The 19,908-nt window shown below is 48.7% G+C and overlaps 9 protein-coding genes across 22 annotated transcripts; 4 read left to right on the forward strand and 5 right to left on the reverse strand.

The window, feature by feature from the left end:
- Nucleotides 1-163: 163 nt before the first annotated feature.
- Nucleotides 164-966, forward strand: PPTG_01399 (hypothetical protein; the record flags this gene model as incomplete). The annotated part of the gene is made up of 2 exons (XM_008894682.1): nt 164-197; nt 269-966. The coding sequence occupies 2 exons, from the start codon at nt 164-166 to the stop codon at nt 964-966; spliced, it is 732 nt and encodes a 243-aa protein (XP_008892930.1).
- A 727-nt stretch (nt 967-1,693) lies between these two features.
- Nucleotides 1,694-2,068, reverse strand: PPTG_01400 (hypothetical protein; the record flags this gene model as incomplete). The annotated part of the gene is made up of 2 exons (XM_008894683.1): nt 1,694-1,914; nt 1,960-2,068. 2 exons carry the CDS (start codon nt 2,066-2,068, stop codon nt 1,694-1,696), a joined length of 330 nt encoding a protein of 109 aa, XP_008892931.1.
- Nucleotides 2,069-2,382: 314 nt separating this feature from the next.
- On the forward strand, nt 2,383-4,458 carry PPTG_01401 (hypothetical protein). Its single transcript, XM_008894684.1, has 2 exons — nt 2,383-2,595; nt 2,667-4,458. The coding sequence occupies exons 1-2, from the start codon at nt 2,400-2,402 to the stop codon at nt 4,331-4,333; spliced, it is 1,863 nt and encodes a 620-aa protein (XP_008892932.1). The 5' UTR covers nt 2,383-2,399; the 3' UTR covers nt 4,334-4,458.
- Nucleotides 3,321-6,375, reverse strand: PPTG_01402 (hypothetical protein). Of its 7 annotated transcripts, none has more exons than XM_008894689.1 (6): nt 6,194-6,375; nt 5,244-6,131; nt 5,106-5,187; nt 4,890-5,041; nt 4,633-4,828; nt 3,321-4,558 (listed from the first exon to the last, which is right to left on the reverse strand). In XM_008894689.1, the coding sequence occupies exons 2-5, from the start codon at nt 6,118-6,120 to the stop codon at nt 4,689-4,691; spliced, it is 1,251 nt and encodes a 416-aa protein (XP_008892937.1). In that variant the 5' UTR covers nt 6,121-6,131; nt 6,194-6,375; the 3' UTR covers nt 3,321-4,558; nt 4,633-4,688. The 7 variants fall into 7 exon arrangements, with proteins under 7 accessions (XP_008892937.1, XP_008892933.1, XP_008892939.1 ...); XM_008894685.1 differs by having other exon boundaries at nt 4,633-4,669; nt 4,730-4,828; nt 5,244-6,375; XM_008894691.1 differs by having other exon boundaries at nt 3,321-4,828.
- A 14-nt stretch (nt 6,376-6,389) lies between these two features.
- Nucleotides 6,390-10,968, reverse strand: PPTG_01403 (hypothetical protein). The gene is made up of 17 exons (XM_008894692.1): nt 10,443-10,968; nt 10,260-10,373; nt 9,979-10,191; nt 9,787-9,897; nt 9,621-9,728; nt 9,453-9,560; nt 9,257-9,370; nt 9,080-9,187; nt 8,900-9,007; nt 8,721-8,828; nt 8,378-8,656; nt 8,196-8,311; nt 7,950-8,124; nt 7,667-7,872; nt 7,386-7,596; nt 6,905-7,315; nt 6,390-6,824 (listed from the first exon to the last, which is right to left on the reverse strand). The coding sequence occupies exons 1-17, from the start codon at nt 10,704-10,706 to the stop codon at nt 6,492-6,494; spliced, it is 3,087 nt and encodes a 1,028-aa protein (XP_008892940.1). The 5' UTR covers nt 10,707-10,968; the 3' UTR covers nt 6,390-6,491.
- Nucleotides 10,749-12,890, forward strand: PPTG_01404. 2 transcript variants are annotated; one of them, XM_008894693.1, is made up of 3 exons: nt 10,749-10,981; nt 11,059-12,101; nt 12,156-12,890. In XM_008894693.1, the coding sequence occupies exons 1-3, from the start codon at nt 10,779-10,781 to the stop codon at nt 12,407-12,409; spliced, it is 1,500 nt and encodes a 499-aa protein (XP_008892941.1). In that variant the 5' UTR covers nt 10,749-10,778; the 3' UTR covers nt 12,410-12,890. The 2 variants fall into 2 exon arrangements, with proteins under 2 accessions (XP_008892941.1, XP_008892942.1); XM_008894694.1 differs by having other exon boundaries at nt 11,059-12,890.
- Nucleotides 12,385-13,679, reverse strand: PPTG_01405 (hypothetical protein). 6 transcript variants are annotated; one of them, XM_008894698.1, is made up of 5 exons: nt 13,466-13,679; nt 13,311-13,399; nt 13,001-13,239; nt 12,775-12,931; nt 12,385-12,693 (listed from the first exon to the last, which is right to left on the reverse strand). In XM_008894698.1, exons 1-5 carry the CDS (start codon nt 13,612-13,614, stop codon nt 12,584-12,586), a joined length of 744 nt encoding a protein of 247 aa, XP_008892946.1. In that variant the 5' UTR covers nt 13,615-13,679; the 3' UTR covers nt 12,385-12,583. The 6 variants fall into 6 exon arrangements, with proteins under 6 accessions (XP_008892946.1, XP_008892944.1, XP_008892945.1 ...); XM_008894696.1 differs by having other exon boundaries at nt 12,385-12,931; XM_008894697.1 differs by having other exon boundaries at nt 13,311-13,679.
- A 60-nt stretch (nt 13,680-13,739) lies between these two features.
- PPTG_01406 lies at nt 13,740-16,473 on the forward strand. Of its 2 annotated transcripts, none has more exons than XM_008894701.1 (14): nt 13,740-13,929; nt 14,010-14,099; nt 14,165-14,344; nt 14,429-14,542; nt 14,629-14,725; nt 14,791-14,885; nt 14,966-15,037; nt 15,101-15,265; nt 15,331-15,504; nt 15,573-15,620; nt 15,691-15,759; nt 15,829-15,975; nt 16,038-16,190; nt 16,258-16,473. In XM_008894701.1, exons 1-14 carry the CDS (start codon nt 13,804-13,806, stop codon nt 16,399-16,401), a joined length of 1,674 nt encoding a protein of 557 aa, XP_008892949.1. In that variant the 5' UTR covers nt 13,740-13,803; the 3' UTR covers nt 16,402-16,473. The 2 variants fall into 2 exon arrangements, with proteins under 2 accessions (XP_008892949.1, XP_008892950.1); XM_008894702.1 differs by having other exon boundaries at nt 15,580-15,620.
- On the reverse strand, nt 15,792-19,908 carry PPTG_01407 (hypothetical protein). Its single transcript, XM_008894703.1, has 11 exons — nt 19,536-19,908; nt 19,053-19,445; nt 18,896-18,984; nt 18,713-18,814; nt 18,498-18,640; nt 18,161-18,420; nt 17,968-18,097; nt 17,572-17,892; nt 17,271-17,490; nt 17,116-17,196; nt 15,792-17,040 (listed from the first exon to the last, which is right to left on the reverse strand). The coding sequence occupies exons 1-11, from the start codon at nt 19,855-19,857 to the stop codon at nt 16,459-16,461; spliced, it is 2,643 nt and encodes an 880-aa protein (XP_008892951.1). The 5' UTR covers nt 19,858-19,908; the 3' UTR covers nt 15,792-16,458.

The raw sequence follows: 19,908 nt of genomic DNA on the forward strand, positions 1-19,908 counted from the left end.
AATCCGCTCAGTCCCGAAACTTGTTGGATTACTGCGCTCGCTTTGTACTTAGCTTGCCGTCCATCTCAGCCACCCGGGCCCCTATTTCCTGGCTCTGAGCAAAACGCTCGATTCGGAAGTATTCTCCGTCAGCTGGTTAACGACCTCAAGCATCAATCACACTATGGGACGCACTCTATTCGGAAAGGCGTTGCTACGTATGCATGTAGTGGGTCGACAGGAGGGCCCTCCATCGCTAATGTGTGTCTTAGAGTGGGGTGGTCGTTAGGGGGAGTTCAAGACCGCTATATTCGGTACGAAGCAGCTGGCGATCAATACCTCGGTCGAGTAGTAGCTAGATTACCGCTTTCGCGCCCAGAGTTTGCAATCCTGCCACCGCATTTTACAAACAACGAGAGCCCTTTATTACTGGCGCGCATTCGAAAATTGTACCCGTCATTGTTCGAGATCAGCAGTATCGTGGATATTCGCAAGCTATGTGTCGCTTCACTAGTCAAACATTCTGTGTATCTGCGCGCTACGCTACCTCCGTCACATCCCATATTAACGACAGCTTTGTTCCGAGACACAGAGATGATGAACGAACTTAACGCTTTCCTAGTTTTTGGTGACTCGCTGTGGATGAAACCCACCGGGATTCCGCCTCACGTCGAGATTTACAAGCAACTTCAGGGTGTTCAACAGTCCATTGACAACCTGCCTCCTGTTCGCCTCGAAGGAATGAGTTCCCTTATTGAAAGCAAAGGGGTCACTGCAGGCAATACAACCAAAGATTTACTGGAATCAACAATCGCGAAACTACTAGCGCGCGTAGGTTTAGTGCGCGAGTGCAGTGGACGAGCTACTACATCGTCTGCGGAGCAACACACGACAGGAACGGCTCATTACTACGACGGGAAGTTTCACATGCTCCCAAAATCGTTTGAATTTCCTAAAACTGAAGCATTCGGGGCTTGGATGTTGTGATGGTTCGGCGATAAAGCACGGGGCTACACTCCACTAAGACGCATCAGCGCACACGATCTTCCGAATGCGTCTATGCGTAAAACCTTTTCAGATTGGTCCAGTCTGCTGAAGCGCATTTCAGATGTAGCAACTGAGAATGGATGCAGAATCACCACAGAAATGTCTGAGGAACAGGCAGAGAAAAAAAAATCAAGGTTGGGTTAGAGCATTTGCCGCTCTTACCACCTTCTCGAAAGCGGAGGTTAGCTGAGCTGTCCGTCGGAACGACATTTCGGCTAACTCGACAGGCAGACCAAAAACGCGCTCGTAGCGCACGCACATCGTCACCATTATTTTAGCCAATGAGAAGACAGAACTTATCGTCCGCAAACCAACCTACGTTTTTCCTAGATAAGTGATTGTTCGCTTGGGAACGTACTCGAAAAACAATAGATAACGTTTATTCGAATCCAGCAGCTTTAGTTTCTTAAATAAAAATTTACAACTTCAACCTTACCTGTTTGATCTGCATTAAAAACCTGAGCACAATTATTTTCTACGATCGTCTGTAGTACCTTTGCTCTAAAGTCTTTAGTGACTTCTGCAGCGTCTTCAGATGTTGTTTGTCCTTGGCACGTTTTAGATCGAAGCGATAGTTTGTAACGCCGCATAAATAATTTCATCCAAGATGGCGAGGCAGAAAACTGATCTTCTTTAAGTCCGCATTCCTCTGCCACCTCCAAACTTTTCAGTTTAGCATCGTTCGAGAGACTGGAGCTCCATCCTTCCGCAGAGTGTTGATCCACAGGACAATATCTTCTTCTGCTTCCTTAGAAAGCACTGCAGCCATGCCTCGCTCACGGAAGTTGAGGTGGCGAGCATGACCGCTTTCACAAGCCGCCTTTGTCTTCGAATCGTTGGCGCGCCATTTACTGATAAGTTGCTGCTTTGACTGGCGCTCCTTGCCAGCTAAAGTACCCTAGAACTAGTCCAACGCCTCATTAGGCGTGTAACCGGCGTGTATGTAGTTGAGAATGTCTTGCTTGTGGCCATATTCGACGCGCACGCGCTTATATTGTTTGCGCTTCTTCTTCTTCGTGCCCTTGATGGTAGGCCGTGTCATTCTGTTTTGGATGTGAACTGGAGAGAATTAGTTTATCTGATTGCTAAAATTAGCCACCGTAAAAGTTAACCTCATTTTTTTTACCACCCCATTGGCTGAACTGTCTGTCGCCTAGGACCAAACGTCGTTTTTACAGCGACGACTTTCGCAATTTAGAATTTTTGTTTTTTTATCGAGGTTCGACGAATCATGAGCGGCGATTTGAAGCAAAAATCAAAACTATCGATTCAAAAGTGTTTTTGTTACGCCAATTTTAAAATTGGCGTAACAAAAACACTTTTGTAACATTTCATGAAGTTCCCTGATTTTTAGCATTCTTCTTCAAGCTCGTATGGAGCAAGTGACGCTACCGCTACCGCTGCCACTGGCAGTACCAGCAGCGTGCGATGCCTCCCCGTTCGTCGCGAACATGACACTGGGTCCTCTCGGCATCGACTACGTGCACATCCACTACTGCTCATTTGCCGACCTCCCAGTGCTCTCTTTTTCGCTGTTATTTCTCTGGCTTTGCGGTCTATTCTACTTCCGTACGTCTCAACACAAAGATCTCTCTCCTTCTTCCTCCATTTAATGTAATCATCCTCCTTTATTCGCGCAGTGGGCAGCACAGCAGACGGATATTTCTCGCCGACACTAGCGAGTCTCAGCGACCGACTGCGAGTCCCTCACGATGTCGCAGGTGTCACCTTCCTGGCCTTCGGTAATGGCGCTCCCGACGTTTTCTCGGCTATTGCAGCGTACAATTCCGGGGTGGGGGAGACTGGGGTTAACGAGTTACTGGGTGGGGCTATGTTCATCTCTACAGTCGTGGTGGGCGGTGTGGCGGTTGCTAGCAAAGTGAACGTGCAGCGTTGGGCGTTTCTACGAGATGTTGGGGCATTGATCGCTTCTCTGATTCTTTTTGTACTACTCGCTCTAAGCAGCAGTGGTGGAGATTTGGGTGATACAGCGGTTGCTGCTTTGATGTTACTCGTGATGTACGGAATTTATGTGGGCAGTGTGGTGCTCCCAGCGTGTGTGGGGAAATTTAGAGCAGTCGGAGATGAATTTCGAGACGCAAAGCTAGCAGGGAAGACGTCGCAAATGATTTCAGCCTTTTGGCATGCTCTGTCACCGAGAGGGAAGGATGCAAAGAGAGGGAAGAGACCGGAGCAACAGGAACACCACTATGCCTTCATAACGAGAGAGGAAACTGGGCTGAATGCTGGGAGCACAGTAGATGAAAACGGTGTTCGCAAATCAATGGAACCTAAGGAAATCGAGATGTCGTCAGCCAGTGAGCCGGCGGGTTTACGCTTTTCAAGTCGAGTGTTTGATGATCATTTTGATATTGAAGAGGAGGATTCACTGTCGTCTCCGCTGATAGCCGACGATGAGCGTGATGCAGATGATGACGAGAGCGCTATTCCGGAATGGCAGCAGCATTTACGCTGGAGATGGCGACTTAAACGTCGTGTTATCCGGGTATTTAGAAGCGACAAGCCCCTTGTGATTAAGGTTCTCTACCTCCCACAAGCGATGCTTATTTTCCTTCGAGATATCACCGTCCCTCTCTTCGACGATGAGTCGTGGTCACGTCCCAAGGCATGTCTATCACCTCTAACTGTTCCTCTGTTAGTTGCACTGACGAGTGGATATGCTGATGTTGATATCTCCAGTGGAAAGTATCCACATCGTGTTCCATTGTGGCAAGCTCTCGTAGTTGTGGGTGGCTGTGCCTGTGGTGTCATCTCGTTCTTCACTCACCGATCACACGCTCCACGATCACTTAAATCGGCAGCTCTTTTACTCTCGTTGGCTTTCGTGGCTTGCGTTTGCTGGATTTATGCTGTAGCGAACGAGTTGATGGCTCTACTGGTGGCTGTGGGCTACATCACTCATGCTAGTAATAGCCTGTTGGGGCTGACTGTACTTGCGTGGGGAAACTCTGTGGGTGACTTTATCACTGACGTGTCAGTGGCTCGAGCTGGGTTCCCACAGATGGCTATCGCTGGCTGCTTTGGTGGTCCAGTATTCAACATCCTGCTCGGTTTGGGGCTACCTATGGCTTTCGCGTTCGTGTCTGGACGTAGTGAGGACCTTTCCCTTGACGTTCATGCTTGGATATCGTTGGGCTTCCTTTCTGTTTCTCTTGTGGCGTCGTTGTTGGTTTTTCGACACTGCAAGTATCATTGTCCGGCTTGGTATGGCAAGGTTCTCATGGTTTATTACTTCATCTACTCTCTCGTTAATGTTGCTGTTGCATTACGAGTGGGACTAATGTAAGATAGCATTGCAGTTCATGTTAACTAAAATCAAACGGCATCTTTCAGCCATCGGAATACCGGGTCTGAGTTTACACTCAGTGCATCACTGAGGGACTCATCGAAGTCATCCATCGGTCGCCTAACGCCATCGTAACTCTTGTCTCCTTCTAAGTTCGACTGTGTCTTCGTCTTGTTCGTCTGCGAAATATGACGATCTACAGTCTCGTGGCGTCCACCAGGAAGACTAAATAAAAGAGGAGAGAGAAAAATAATCATCTGTCAGCGCATAGTTCTACTCCATGATTTCTCGATACTTACTGCTCGAAATTCCACTCGAAGTTGGTTCTTTTGGCACCTGGACGTTTTCTCAATTATCAATACTTTGCACGCTTGATTTGCTTTAGCCAGCACGTACCTGGTTCCAGATCAGCAGCATCGTCCTCAGCTTCGTCCCATTCAGGTCGAACGGTTTTCGTGTGCAGTGGCCCGAAGTCACCTAGCCAGCCGTTGTAGTCTGCGTTGTACACAAACATTAGTGTATCTCAGAAAAATTATGTTGTCATCCAATGTCATACTTCGCCTAGGTTGTTTTTGTTCGCTTTCCGATCGGCGTCGCGGTTCAGGTGCAGGCTTGCATCCTAGAAAAGAGCTGTCCAGCGCTGCTGTTCCGTACAGTTCCTCTTTCAGTGGGTCCTTCTGAGCTGAACGCTGCTGATCGGTGTCACCCCTGTGTCAAAAGAATTTGCAGTTAGAAATCGAGATGTGGCATCAAGACACAAACTTAAACTCACGAAGTTGGCAGATTTCCACGGCCAAACTTGTCCATTAGAGGGCTTTTCATGAAATCATCCACGATTTCCAAAGCAGCGGCACCTACAACAGTGGCACGGTTACCACTGGCAAACCTCATACAAGTGATAATTGCGTACCTTTCGTTATTTCACTGATAGGCATCTTCTTGGGGCCAAGGCGTCTCTCACGCACATCCTGTAACTCTCGTCGCACATCATACTCAGCCAATCGAGCCCTTGCTAAGGTCTCTGCCATTCGTTGCGATTGTGTCTTCTTCACTCGCAGGATCTTCTGGCGTCGAGAATCCAACTCAGGTTGGATTTTAGATTGTACATGCTGCAGCGAACGAGGAATCTGTCGTGAATGTCGCGGCTGAGGTTGTGGGTGAATGGGCCGCTGCTTCCGCTCTGCGCTCACACGAGGAAAATCCCGCGACGTCGTGTTACCCATCGCAGCACACGGAGTCCTAACGCTTCGTTCTCGTGGATCAGTTACTGAAGATCTACGAGCGTCCGTACTATCATAAATGCTCTTCTTATCATCTACATTGTTGTCTTCACTGTCACTTTTGTACTCGTCTGCAGAATGTCCTGTTCGATGCGATTGCCGCACACATTCCGTGACATAAGCACCCAAAAACTCTGAGAATGAGGTCACTGGTAATTCCAGGGCTGGAATCGTCGTGGACACCTTCCGTTGATCTACACGAACAAACTTGTCTTCCAACTCTTGCCTCGTACTGATCTGCGCTCCTTCCCTCCCTGCAAACACCTTCCACGCCAGATCCACGAGTTGCTTCCCTATTAATTTTGTATGGAAATCAATCTCATCAAACGGCGGTGGTAGCGAATACAACGTCGCTTCACCGTTTGCTGTCCTAGTCCCTGAATCATTTGCCCTCTTCTCCTTAGCCTCAGTTAACGCGGACGGCTCGGGGAAATCCGGCATCTCCACTTCTCCATCTCGCCATGAGTGCGACGGCTTGGCCCGTACTTCCACCGGCGCACGCTGCATAGCGTTGACCTCTTTGACAATTGGTTGAGACGCATTGCGTACGAAGAAGTTCCGGTTTTTGGCAGTGTCATACCTTGTGATGGCGCGCAGCTCGTTGCAGCTGATGCCTTTGAGCGAGAATGTACGCGCTAGACACTGCACTCCGTAGCAGAGTGTAATCTCGAGGATCTCCTGGTAGCGGCTCTTCTCGCTCTCGAAGTTGCGTAAGAAAGTCTCCACAGCGCACGAGCCTGTCACTGCTCGCGCCATTGCAATTCAAACTCAAAACAGACATTCTTTAAGTATTTTGCAATTTTATTGATAAAACACAAAATTAGATTGGTAAAACACAAGACGTTCCTGAAAATTGATAGTTGAAGTTGCACGGGCATTTACGCCATCGCAGTGTCTGGGTATTCCGTCTCATTGCAAGGCTTACTTTCGCTGTCGTTGGGATTGTCGAGTGGTGGAGCATTCGCCTTCTTTCTTGTATCGAGAGAAGTGAATTCGGTCGCTGCCACGGCACTGGACGGAGAGCTGTTGGCCCACTTTTGGACACATCCGTGTGCCAGTACCGTGTGCTGTAACTTGGTCTTTAGAAGCTGCACTGAGTTTCTCTTCCGTTGGATATTCGCGAGATCAGATGGGAAAAGGGGCGGAGGAGTACCTCCAGTGGCTTGTGCAAGCGCACTCGACAAAAAATCGTCCGCTGCAGCGCCATGCACCTTGGATAAATTAAAATAAACACACACACACACAATTGTTAGCGTGGGTTGTATCTGTCGCGATTTCTCGGTAGACCTACCTCGCGGGCTAATGGCACAAGATTGAGCAGCATCTGCACGGTTGTATGCAATTGCAGCGTCATCGATTGGTGGTTGCGCGCCAACAACTGAGCTTCGAGCTGAGCCTCCTTCCTTTGCTGCACCTCGCTCGTCATCTGAATCTGCAACTCCTCCATCTTCAGTTGCAAATCCGTTCGAGCTTGATCAACGTCTCGAAGCTGCGACTTCGTTGAAAGAAGTGTATGACGCAACAGTGACTGCTCCTTCTTCATAAACTCTAGTTGCTCTTGCGCGTGTTTCTCGGATCTCGACCCCTTTGAACCCTCAGCGAGAGCGTCTTCAGTCTTTTGTTGTAGTGTTTTCCCTACAAAGTCGTGAGATGAAGTATCGCTTGTGACGAATAAAAACAACGGAGATCCGTCTTCAAGGAGCTGGGATGACAAAAGACAGTTCAAAGGGGTTAGTTAGGTCCGTGGCATTGTCTAGCACATGCAAACGAACCAGAAGCCGATCGATATCCCAACGATAGTTCGGGTTTATGACAAGTGTTCGTTGCAGCAGTAGACGGAATTCCGGTGCTATTTCGGCGATGAGAGGCTCGAGTACAGCATCAGTAAGTGAGCATATCAAATGCAACCCCTGCTCGTGGCCAATAGATTTGCTCCACGGAGCCAATTTCTCGAGTAGAGTGCTCCCAGTCAATAGCTGATAGCTACATATGACATACAAGCACATCAGTATCTGTCGATTATTCAGCATACAGTCATTTCACCAGCACGTACACAAGGCAGCCAAACTGCCACATATCCGAGGCTTCAGTTGGCAAAAAGTCCTCTTTAGCAACAAAACTTTTGGCGGCCTCCGGCGGGCACGAACTCAATGCAATAGCATGAGAACCAATTGACCTTTGCTGGTAAAGTTCTCGGCTAGTGCTCAGGCTGTATAGGCAAAGCCCCCGATCTTCGAACTGACCAATGTTTTGCAGCATCTATACAAATATCGTTAGCAAGATCAGCCCGGAATTCCACAACTCAGATTAATGTGATAGAATAAGAGGCAGCTTACAATATTTCCGTGAACCATACGCGCTTCGCAATGCCAAAAGAGTAAACAGTTGGCAACTTCCGTGGTGATCGCACGGATTGCCTCCGTGTCGATCAGCTTTTCTGCTTTTAATCCCTCCAAAGTATACAATGGAGCTTCCATCACTAGCGCGTAATCCAACGTTATCACTGCATCGCTACTCGAATTCACAAAGGCGCTAAGCGTTAGCACGAAACGGTCGATTTGGTCACAGATTTGTAGGCTTACCCATTGTGATCTTCAGGTGCAACATGCATGTTGCAAAGTGTTAGCCGCCTTTTAGCATTTTCAAATGTCTCGTGTACGGTCGGGGAATAGTTAACATGGTCGGCTCGCACTTCAGCCTAACGTAGACGACATAAAACCACGTTTAGCGAGCAAGCGTAGTTTGATTGACGCGACGAACGTACCGCTATTTTCAGACGACAAAGCAACTTTTGCTCATGATTGACGGAAGCTTCCGATGAGTAGAAGTTTACGAGCACTTTCGTGCCTGTATTGGAGTCCGTAGCCATATTGCTTTGGGCATACACCAGCTCCGTGCCTTGTGTAAAGCAGACGCATTGTCCGTTTACATTGAGGAACTCGTATCGATGGCGATATGATGCTGGCCCACAAATCAGCACTGAGGCGATTTCTGAAGATGACGCAGGGTTGTCAACCAAATATTGAACTGGTAGCTTAAAATCCTGTAGGACATACGCAGCATTAAGCCCAACAACATTCATATGAACAGGATCTACCTAGCCGTACCCGGTCTGCCACCAACGCTGCACTTGGCCAGCTGTCGAAAAGGAGCTCGATCAAGCGTGGTGTTACTTTTGCGTTGCCACACAGGTAATGCAGAGGTGTTCTTTCATCCTAAATGGCATGTTAGAGGGCGTTACTCGGTTCAGTACATGTATTATAGGAATAATCGCAGTATCAAATACCTTGTCAGCTTGGCGAGGAAGGTCGTGACCTCGATCGAAGAAAAGCCAAAACATCTCTGATGATACAGCGTGATTCATGCACAAGTAGTGCAATGGTGATCGGCCGTGCTATGAAGAGGGGAAGATAATCCATTTGATAATAGTTCCGCTTTTTGAGGTAGCAAACAAGCGATAACCTACCGCATCCGGAGTGAATGAATCTTCCGAGCACATTAGCAGCATTGTGCGTAAAAGCTCGGTAGATATTGTCTCGTTCATACAGAGTAAATGCAAAGCTGTAGCCCCGAACTGGATCACAAGAATAAAAACACATGAGATGCTACCACTAAAGAGCAATGTGTAGTAATAACTTCTTACCGCGTCGGGTTTGGCACATAAAGAGTTGTCTTTGTCAAACGAGAAAAACTCGGTGAGTATATCAGTGTTGCAGCTTTCGTTCGAGCAAAGGGAGTGAAGCGGTGATAGATCATTCTGCCGTTGATGTGCATTCACGGGCCATTAGAAACGATAACGTGCACAACTTTATCAAAGTATAGTAGAGGCTCTGACAAACCTTTGCCAAGGCGTATACTCCAGCCGGATATGCCTCAAGAACCAGGTGAAGTAATTCACGCGTCACATTTTCATTCTGGGATAAAATGTGGAGTGGAAAGTCACCATTCTGATTAAATAATAGTAATTAGAGCACAGTTTCTCGGCAAAGTACAGAGGAAATACGTACGACATCAGGTAGAGAGGCTGCATCAGCAACTGAAGTAAGCAGCATTTGAATTATGCCCGCGTCCAATGCATGGTTTTCACAGATCCAATGAAGGATAGTACGTCCCATCTGAAATAATCAAGAAATGCATTAGTGCTAGAACTCAAGATGAAAAGCAAGTTCTTACCAAGTCTCGCATCAATGCCGTGGAAGGAAAACCTGCAATCAAATGCTGAAGCACGGCCTGATTTAGAGGTCCGTCAGCCGTCACTAAACAATGCAGTGGAGTTTGACCCTCCTAGATATTCGAGAATAGCGAACAGTTGAACACTATGATACTTTGCATCAGTAATTTCTCGTCGTAGATAGTTCATCATACCTCATTAATCGTCGTGTAGGCAAAAACGTCAGAGCTCAACTTCTTGATTAACCCAATTTCGCACGAAGAATTGCGACATAGATGGTGGAGTGGCAAATTTCCATTGCTGTCCTGCACGAGCGTAAGATCCCCAAGGGATGTAGCGAAAACTGCAAGCGCTTGCACTGTCACACAAGAGTTCTCGCAGAGAATATGCAGTGGTGTTCGTCCGTTCTGTAAAATAATATCACAGGAATTAGCAATTACAACAAACAAACTCCTTGGCCATTTTAACCCTCTACCTTGTCGACATAATGAGCTGACTCGGGGTTCGTATTGATCATCATGGTCATCATGTCGACGTATCGATAGTTCGGGCACAAGTTGCACACATGATGCAGTGGCAGCCATCCATCCTTCCCACACAATAAAGAGCTATCAGACCACCATATCTCGCCATCTACATTCATCCCAGTCATACGCACCCCGTCACTTCGCCGCAATATACCCGGGTCTTTTGCCAATGCATCCATCATTTTCTCCTTGTCTTTCCGAGCCACCGCATCGGCGAAGAGCGTGTCGGGGTTGGCAGCGATCTGTAGACTGCCTGGTCGCAGTCTGCTGCTCGTCATCATCGCTCGCATGGACTTACTGATGGCGTGGGAGTATGCTGCGCCGGACCAAAGCGGTGCCTTGACGCCCTTGGTCGCGAACTCTGCCGCGTCCGTCGCCTCCAGCATGTTCATCATGATTGTCAATCAACAAGATCTGCACCCTTTCAAGATCGCGAATGATGATAGGCGGAAATTAGAAATGATAAAATGGTGGACTGGTGTGCAGCGATCCGTCTCATTGTTGCTTGCTCAACGGCGATTCAAAGTGCCGGGGAGGGCACTGACGCTGAGCTGGAGACGCTGCTGGAATTTCTGGGTCATGAGGATGTCCTGGTGGCGTATGCTGCGAAGGAGGAGCTTCGAAAGGTCCTTATTCGCGGTAGAATCGTGACTGTCAACATAATTGTCAAGTGCGATTTTGTTTCCTAAAATATTCAGGGTGCTTAATTCAGATTGCCAACGCATTGTTTCTTCATAATGTCACCAGAGTTCTTTGTGCGCCGTTGCCTACTGCTTGGAAAAGAGAGGTCAGTGGATTTCGGTTCCAATTACTGCGGCAGTTCGTTAAGATGAGGGATAGTGGAGAGTCCGAGATAGATGACAGTGAAGATAGGGGCAATGAGGAGGAGGACAACCCAGCGGAGAACTCGTATGTGCAGGAACTTCTGAAGAATTTGCAGCAGATGGAGACTGTGGTGCGCAGCGTGTTCATACCTGCAGGATGTCAGACGATGACTGCACCTCACTCGGTTCAGTGCGAGGCTTTAGTGTTTATGAGCGATTTTGTGAAACGACTTCATGATTTGGATATTGCGGGGCGTTCTCAATTGGAACTGATTGAGCTCATGATGACGCTCATGAACGATGTCTTTGTGACGATGAACTACAGTTCACAACCGACGTTTGTATCGTGCGCAGTCCTGGGCCTTCTGGGTGATTTTCAGGAGCTGATGAAGTCTTGGAATCATCACACACGCGCTGATGGAGAGAATAATCCGGAAGTTGTATATTCAAAGTGGCTTGAGTGGTGTTTGGTATGGCTGTTACAGTCATCGTGCACATCTACGGCATTGCAGTTTCTTAACGACGAGGAATCTTTAAACACGGCAAGCCACGAAGCATTCGTTGCGAAGACAAGTCCATACCCATTTCTCCAGCAGTGGTTGCTCTACTTAAGTCGAATGGGAGTTGCCTTTATAGAGATTTCACTTACTCAAAAAGTGAGTTCGGACTGGGAAATGCTCCAAGTGCCGGGTCAGACTGCAGTATCGTGGACGCAACAGAAGGTGCCAAGTCGTCAACAGCTTTTTATGGTACTTGCTGAGCAAGACGATATGATGGTCGAAGTGCTGAATGGTCTCACACGGATGGCTGTGCTTGTGGATGGCACCGACAGTATCCTTACTTCATTGTTCTCGTCATTTATCGAGCATATGACTACCGAGTATGACCCGGACTTACTGTTTGCCGATTTGGTGGACACTCTTGGACAGGATCATTTGGTACTTCTAGACCTTCTCATTTCAAACGGTAAGTCGTGAGTTGCTATGTACCGCTGAGTTCTTACCCGTGTTCCTGTTGCAGAAACACAAATGCTGGAGTACTTGATGCGATATTTGCGGCGTCTTAGCACTCATTGGAACACCAGCCAGCGAAAGCTGCAGACCGAACAGAGACTTGAAGGCGTGATGAGCGTACTCATCCGATTGCGCCTGGAAATCGATCGACTTGTGGCTGCAGACCTTTTCCCTTACAGTGCAGGACCACTGACAAGGCGATTGCTGGCTGTCGAACAACTCTACGAAGAATCGGATGATGAGGATGCAGAGCAATTATAAATTATTTGTTGTTAGAGAATTTCTGCGCGGCTTCGCCAAAGCTCAGCATGTGACGAGTTTACATGCAACAAATGCAAAAAATACTGGAAACGGACGATAATAGAGCAATGCACACAGCGGGTGCAGGAGCCGTACGAAAGTAGCCCTCAGGCAAACCTGGAACGAAATACCGACTTAGTGTGCCGAGTCTTCAATCCGAATACCGTGCGAGCGGCGATTGAGCTTGGCTTCCAGTTGGTCCTCCATGTAGTGGAATTGCTGGACCATCGAAGGCAGCAGAGGCTCTGCGATGATATTAAGCCAATCACAATCACGTGAGTGCGCCAGATACTTCATCCAGCAATGCACCGTATCCGAAAACCTACCGAGCTCTTGCTTTTGGCTGCGCAAGATTGCCGAGTTCACCTCGTCCGCCACACGGCGACGTTGAGCCTGCTCCAGTAGATGGCCAAGTGGCGACTCCGACGGGTTTTTGAACGCGATAACGGACATCGTCCGTTCAATTTCGTGGAGGAATTGGGGCTACATCAACATTCCCGCTGCGTCAGTTGCGTATACTTCACCCTAACATCTCCATTGCCCTCCACTCACACTCTTCTGGCCGAACGGAGCCAGATTCTTGATGGCAAATTGCAAAGCCTCTTCAATGTTGTGGGCCTTGATCAGCTCGATGAGCTCCTGTTTGGCCAGCAAGAAATCCATGCCGCTGTTCTTCTCGAGGAATTCGGGGTCCATACTGGCCAGTTTGCCGCGTGCCTTCTGGATCTGACCCTTCAGCAACAGTTGCTGAATGCGCATACGCTCCTGCACCGACTGCAAGTCCACGTGGGCTGCTCAACATCGCAATTATTAGTTAAGTTGAAGTTACCAGAACACCGGAATAAGTCAAAAAGCCACTCACGTTTAGTGCCCGAGTCGCGCCAGAAGGCCTCGGCCACTTCTCGGTAGCCTTTGCCTACGAGATAGTCCATCACCAGGCGGTTCATGGACCTAGAAAAGTATATCTTAGCGTGAGTACAACAGAAAAGCTCGAGACAGTTGAAGGGCGCGACGCACTCCTTGGAGATCCGCATGCGTCGCCGAGAGCTGCGTTTCGTTTTGAATCGACGCTCATTGGCCGGAGTGCCGTCGAAACCCGCGTCTGCTGCCGCGCCGAGGCGGTGGCTAGAGCTGCCGAGCGTGATATCGCGAGAGTAGCGGCGCATAGTGAACAATTACGAGCTTGAAGCTATGGGCGCGAAATCCGAACTGGGGTCGCGCTCTTTTTTTCTTCCAACACTTGAATGGTTAGGGGTACGAAGCTTTTAACCAATTAGATAACGAAAGTGTGGCGCACACCACAGTTTTCTGATACTCAGAAACACGGCAAAAAAAAGAGAACTTGGGCTCAAATAATGCTGCGTTTGGGGCGTTCCTCGACGAGCGGCGCCAGCGGCGGAGAGTTCAACATCGCGTTCGTCAATGGAACCATCAAGTTCCACAGCGAAGAGGGCGTGCTGTACTCTAGACTATTTCATATTGTACGCTACAGCGTTTGCTACGTGGCTCTAAAGCTAATGCATCAAATTCTCCGTCCAATAAAACTAATTTGCTGTTGTAGGTGGATACGGACGCAGATGGCTACATTGGAGGTACCGAGGGAGCAGCATTTATCCGCCGCGCAAGACTAATGAACGACGCTAACCGAGAGGTAGATTTGATGTACTGATAGACAAGGAGGACTGCAGCTAAGCTTGTAAATTATGCTACGAACAGATCTGGCGACTGGCAAGCGGAGGAAAGTCACAGGAGAAGCTCAACAAGGACTGCTGGTTCGTGGCGATGAAGCTCGTGGCACTGGTGCAGAGCACTGGAAAGTGTCAGATGCAGAGTCTCTACTCCGGGGATCCGCTGCCGCTGGCTGACTTTCAGCTCGAGCAGCCAGTTGACAACGTGGTACGGTTGATCATAGTATTGAAGGTTAATTGTTTGGAAGGTTGATGCAGTCTAATTGGCTATCTATTACCTGTGGTGTTCAAGTTACCGGAAGAGACAGCAGCAGACTTCGAACGCTCCTTTGTGGTGTCGGTGAGCACTCCAGTCGTCGTTGGGTCGGGGTACTCACGCTACACGCAGTACGTGATTTCCACGAAGGTGAGGCATTATAATGGCCGTTGTTTCGCTGGAAGATTTTTTCAGCTATGCTCAACTTATGGTGCCGATTGATTTATTGGGTGCAGACGAACTGTTCGCACTTCCCGTGCACCACTGCGCAAGTCAAGCGAAGGTTTAGTGACTTCGAATGGCTACAGCAGCGGTTATTGATGCGCTTCCGAGGTACCAACATTTTGTTCGGTACCGCAACGGTGAAGGAGGCTGCAGCTAATGTACCAATGTGGCAGGCACTATCATACCTCCACTCCCGGAGAAGCGGTGGACTGGAAACATGGACGCAACATTTGTTGAAGAACGTCGCCAAGCTTTGGAACACTTCATTGTATGTGCTGGCAGGTTACTCTTTGCGTCAGCTCCGACTGTTGCAATTATCTCTGACGTGATACATTTTTATTGGCGCAGAACGAGATGTGCAGTCATGAGAAGCTATCTCAGACGCTAGAGCTGCAGATTGTTCTTACTGCCAGCACAGAGGTTTGTGCGGTAGCTTGAAGGAGTTGAGATTTGTTGTCTAAGTGGGTACTTTTCTGGTATCAGGGTCTGATCGCTGGAAAAGAGCTTTTGAAGGTGGCATCCATTGCTGCCACGTATGTGCCGACTCCTGCTTCGGTCAGTTCGTTATGGAGCTCTCTGAAAGACGGTGTATTCCTATCTTCGAACGTTCAGCAAGTCGAGATCAAGACCGACGATGACTATGCGAGGGTAGACAAAATGCTGTGGTCTATTGAATGGAGGACTATGAAATTTATTGACGCCTGTATGTGCAGATTGGCCAGCACATTGACGAATACGAAAAGAGAATCCGAGAGGTGACACGCTGCTCAGACATTGTTTATGCTGCCCAACGTGGTGAAGGGTACGAGATGTCACGTTTTGGAAGCTATTTGTCGGCTTTATCGGAGCACGAAAAGAGAGATCCAGATATGAAGCAGCTTGCTGAGGTACCTTACTAGTATGATAAAACCACGTCGGGTTGGCGATTCTCACACGTGTGGTGGTTTGATACTAGGTCGCAGGAGACCATTTTGAGACTGTGTCAAACATTTACCAAGACCAGGTACGCGCAGTTTAAGTATATTCAGCATCGCGACTATGACATCAAGACTAACATGAATTTATCATCTCAGCTGGACAAGCTGCTATCTATGTACGTATCGATCGTCAGATACCAGGCGGGCAAGGTGGATGCTGTTAAGGTGCGAGGTCTTAAGAAGTTAAAAGCTGAATTCCCAATCCTGACCGCTGTGTATATTTTTCATATGCAGACCGTTATGCACAACCGCGAGTCTGCGATTCATGAGGTTCAGCAAGCGAATGCAAGTATGCAGCGCAATAAAGAGCGATTTGCTGCTGCACGGGCAAGTAGCGGTGCAGCAGCATCTGCCATGCGAGCAGAGCAGAAAATGGCGTCGGTGCGTTGAATCGTGGACGTGATTTCTCAAACCCGATACTGAAATCGTACATGGTACTCTAGGCGGAGGATCGCATGAACCACGCCAAGGAGCAAGTCCAGTTTATTGCTAACAGTTTGAAGGTGGAAACCAAGAGGATGGACACCGGGAAGACTGCCAACCTCAAGACCGCTTTGTTGTCTTTGGCGAACCTGGAGCTGGATTACCATGTCCAGGTAAACAATTATCATAACTTCGTGAATATCTTTGCGTCGAATACTTACGCGTTTACTTTTCCCGCAGTCTCGCGCAGCATGGGAAGGATTGCGATCATTCCTGGAGCTGAGCGATGAAGAAATCGCTGAAAGCCGGCAGAGAGCCCAGGCTCCGATGACGTATAGGAAGCCAGGAGAAAAAGATCTTGGTCAAATTATCGGGTTGCTGTGAGCGACTCAGCCTCTCTAATAACAGAAGACATTGTGAATTGTGCTCGCAATCGCCCATTTACATTTCCAGAAAGTCTATGGTAGCATCGCCACTGCCGGCAATTTCCACTTTCTCTTCCTCAGTCGATGCCTCTTGTATTTCTTGTTGAGGCACTTCTCCTGCAGCCTTATTGTCGGTATCTTCATTTTCATCCTCATCATCGTCAACAACATGCTCGTCCATTGTTTCATCGTCATCGTCATCCTGCCCCGGTGCATCCGTGCCGTCAGCATCCTCAATGGCATGATCGTCAGTGTCCCCTTGGGGTCCGAGCGAGGGAAAGTTCATGTCAATGATGCCACCGCCGTCTTCAAATTGAAGGCCATCAAAAATTTCTAGATCCTCGTGGAGACTCATGCTTGTAAGCATGTCGTCATCATCTCGATCCTTTCCTGCGGAGCTACTCTCATCCTGATGTTCGGATTTAACGTCCTCCGAATCCGTAGTGCCCTCCTCTTTCTTGATCATTGTTTCGTCATTCTCCAAAGGTATCTTAGTCTCGACGGGATGAGCCTCTTCCTTGATGCTGTCTGCGTCCACCTTAATCTCTTTCTGAGCAGCCTTGCCTTCTGCTGCGGTTTTCGACTGGGCATCAAGTTTCTGATAATTCCAAAGACAAGTAGCATAGGTTAGCCGAAGATTAACACCAACCACGTTCACTCAATGGGCAAGTACCTTCGCTTTCAAAAGCTTTTTCATCCTATCAGTCATAAGGCATTCTAGTGAAGAATTACCTCCTTTTGGGGCGGTTTGCCGCTGAGGTTACAACAACAGAAGAGTGTTAGTCATCCATCCACCCCCTCGGCATGGAGCATAGAATTTTCACGTACCTTATACATCGCCTCGAGACGCTTAAGTCTGGTCTGGGTGTTCGTTTTTACGGTTGCTCCGGATGCAAGCAGCTTCAGTTTGTTGGTATCTGCTGGCTGTCTTCCAGCCATGGCGACCGAGGGAAGTTTTGGAGCTGCGTTGCGTGCCCATTTCTCTAGGAGTCGTTGGAAATCGTGCGAAATGGGACCGTATCCGCGGAAGGTGGGGGTGAGCAGAGCCCTAGAGCATATCACAATCAGCGGTAAAGTCAACACCAGTGCAACAAGCACACATACAATTCATCTTCAGCGTCCAACTTACTTGGAACACGTAACCGTGGCCTTGTACTGGTCCACCGTCGATCCATTCATCTTGCACCAGCTTCCATTTGGAAGATGCTTGAATAGCAAGTATCGCTCGCAAGACTCAATCATGTTTTCCTTCTCCTTGCTCTTCGCATGACCGAACAGCCTCATGCACTGAAGGAACTTTCCAACGACCTCAAATTCGTTGGCTATCATTGCCTGGTTCACGTAAGCGGGATTGAAGATGATGTTCATCTCGGGCACAAACAAATCTGGGTTGAGCTGCAACGTCCCAAAGTTGCTCATAATATCCAGAAACCCAAAAATCATTCGCAACCTGTACATGATCAATAACAGCAGCCGTGGTTACATGGTATACACCAGTTCAAAATGAGAGAAGCGCGCTACTCACTGGTCTGTAAACATATCCCAGGTGACACCATCAGCGTCAAATGGTTGAAGTCCCTTATACAACCCTCGAACGGTATTTGTGTGCGCGAAGACGTCCAGTGTGGATGCTCCGAGAGGAATTCCTACTTGTTCTGCACAGCACGAAGTCGTTGGTGTTGAATAGACAGCACAAGCAGAAGATGTAGCAAACGTACCTGCGTAGAAGGCCGCAAGGAGTGTGCTAATATACTTCGTGAATACGGACGGGAACACCAGCTTGTGGTGGCAACGCGAACACATATCCAGCTCAGGCGCGTTACGAATTCCACAGATAGCGCACAAACTGGAGCACCGCACATTGGGGCCTTCGATGGCAGGATGCCATCCAAAAAAGTCCATGACCGTGAACTTACGGGCTTTCATGAGCTCGATCACTTTGTCGTGCAGGCCATGGGCGATACAGGCTCTCTTCAAACTATGCGTATCGATCCACGCGCATGCCGTCAGATTAATTTTCTTCAAAACGTAAAACGTAATGCATAGTTTCAGTACCTGTACAGGCCAATCATAACGGTGAAAATTTCGCGGACGTTTAGCATCCATTTGCCAGCGGTTGCAAGTTTCTCCCGTATCCAGCGCTGCAGATATGGCTCGACAAACTTCTCCGCAAACGGCTTAATCGGGTAGCCTGCAATCTATCATCGAAAACCGCAACGTTAAACTCGTTACTACACGATTTTGCAATGACCCAGGTAGGAATTACGCACCGATCCGATTTCTCCCAGCCGCAACGACGCCAAATGTCCAAACTTGTCAAAATTCGAATTGCTGTTGGTCTCTAAGTTCACGCACAAGATAGCTCGTCGCACCTGTCATTTACAAAACGTAAGCAAATCGTCGCACAATTAATGTTCTAGCATCCAAAACCCCACAAAGCGTTTGTATCTTACTGATAGCGCATGTGGTCCTCCTTTCGTTAGATCTTCTGGTGATGCCCGGTTCTGTTGTACAATGAAGCAGCTTCCACAGAGTTGTCCGACTTCGCATTAATAATGAAGCATTAGTCACCACGCAATACACAAGTACAAGGATACAGCAACACCGTACCAACAAATGGGAAGATAGCTTCTTCGCCAATGCATGCTGGGTGTGCATGTAGGCCGCAACCACCGTTACACGTGAAGACATCACCCTTCTTCCCACACACAACGCAGGGCTCTTCGGTATTATTCGCGGTCGCAGGTGCCACCTGAGCAGCAGAAGGAGTAGTAGCGCTGTTGTCGGCGCGCACTTCCTGCTGTAACTGAGGCTGTGTAGGTATTCCGCTTGGTGCGTTAGCTTGAAAGTTCGCTCCTTGGTTTCCCATTAGCGAGGCTACGTGGATATTAGTGCCAGGATTCGCATTCATCTGCGGCGATTGGTGCACAGCTGGGGCGCCCTGTTGCCCCATCATCGCCGCCATTGCGGCAGCCTGTTGCTGCTGCTGAGCGTTGCGTCGAGCTGTCGTGCAATGCAAAACGAATAGCAACATTAGATAGTAATTAGCACGGTACATGACTCATATCCACCAGCAAGGTGCTTTCGCTGTACCTGCCATTGCCACTGCATATTGTTGCTGTTGCTGGCGCTGCTGGATCTGCATTTGTATGTGTTGCGCCTGTGACTGCGGCACATTCGGAGCCATCGATGTCATAGGCTGCTGCACCGGTATCGGAGGTACCATGGGCTGAGAGCCCATGAAGAAGAGGTTGCTTTGCTGCTGTGGACTGCCGAACATCGCCTGCGCGTTGGCCTGCGCCATGCCCATAGCGGATCCTGCATCTGTGCGCATCTGCTTGGCCATCCGTTCCTCTTCGCTCTCACCCGCCGCGCGCTTGTGCTGCAAGGCGGCGTCGCCGACGCCTCCGTTCATCTTGGTGTTGCAAGTGGACGAGTGCGGTGGTACACACCACTAAACTTTATT

The sequence above is a fragment of the Phytophthora parasitica genome (assembly GCF_000247585.1).
Source record: "Phytophthora parasitica INRA-310 unplaced genomic scaffold supercont2.3, whole genome shotgun sequence".
Taxonomy (NCBI): Eukaryota; Oomycota; class Peronosporomycetes; order Peronosporales; family Peronosporaceae; genus Phytophthora; species Phytophthora nicotianae.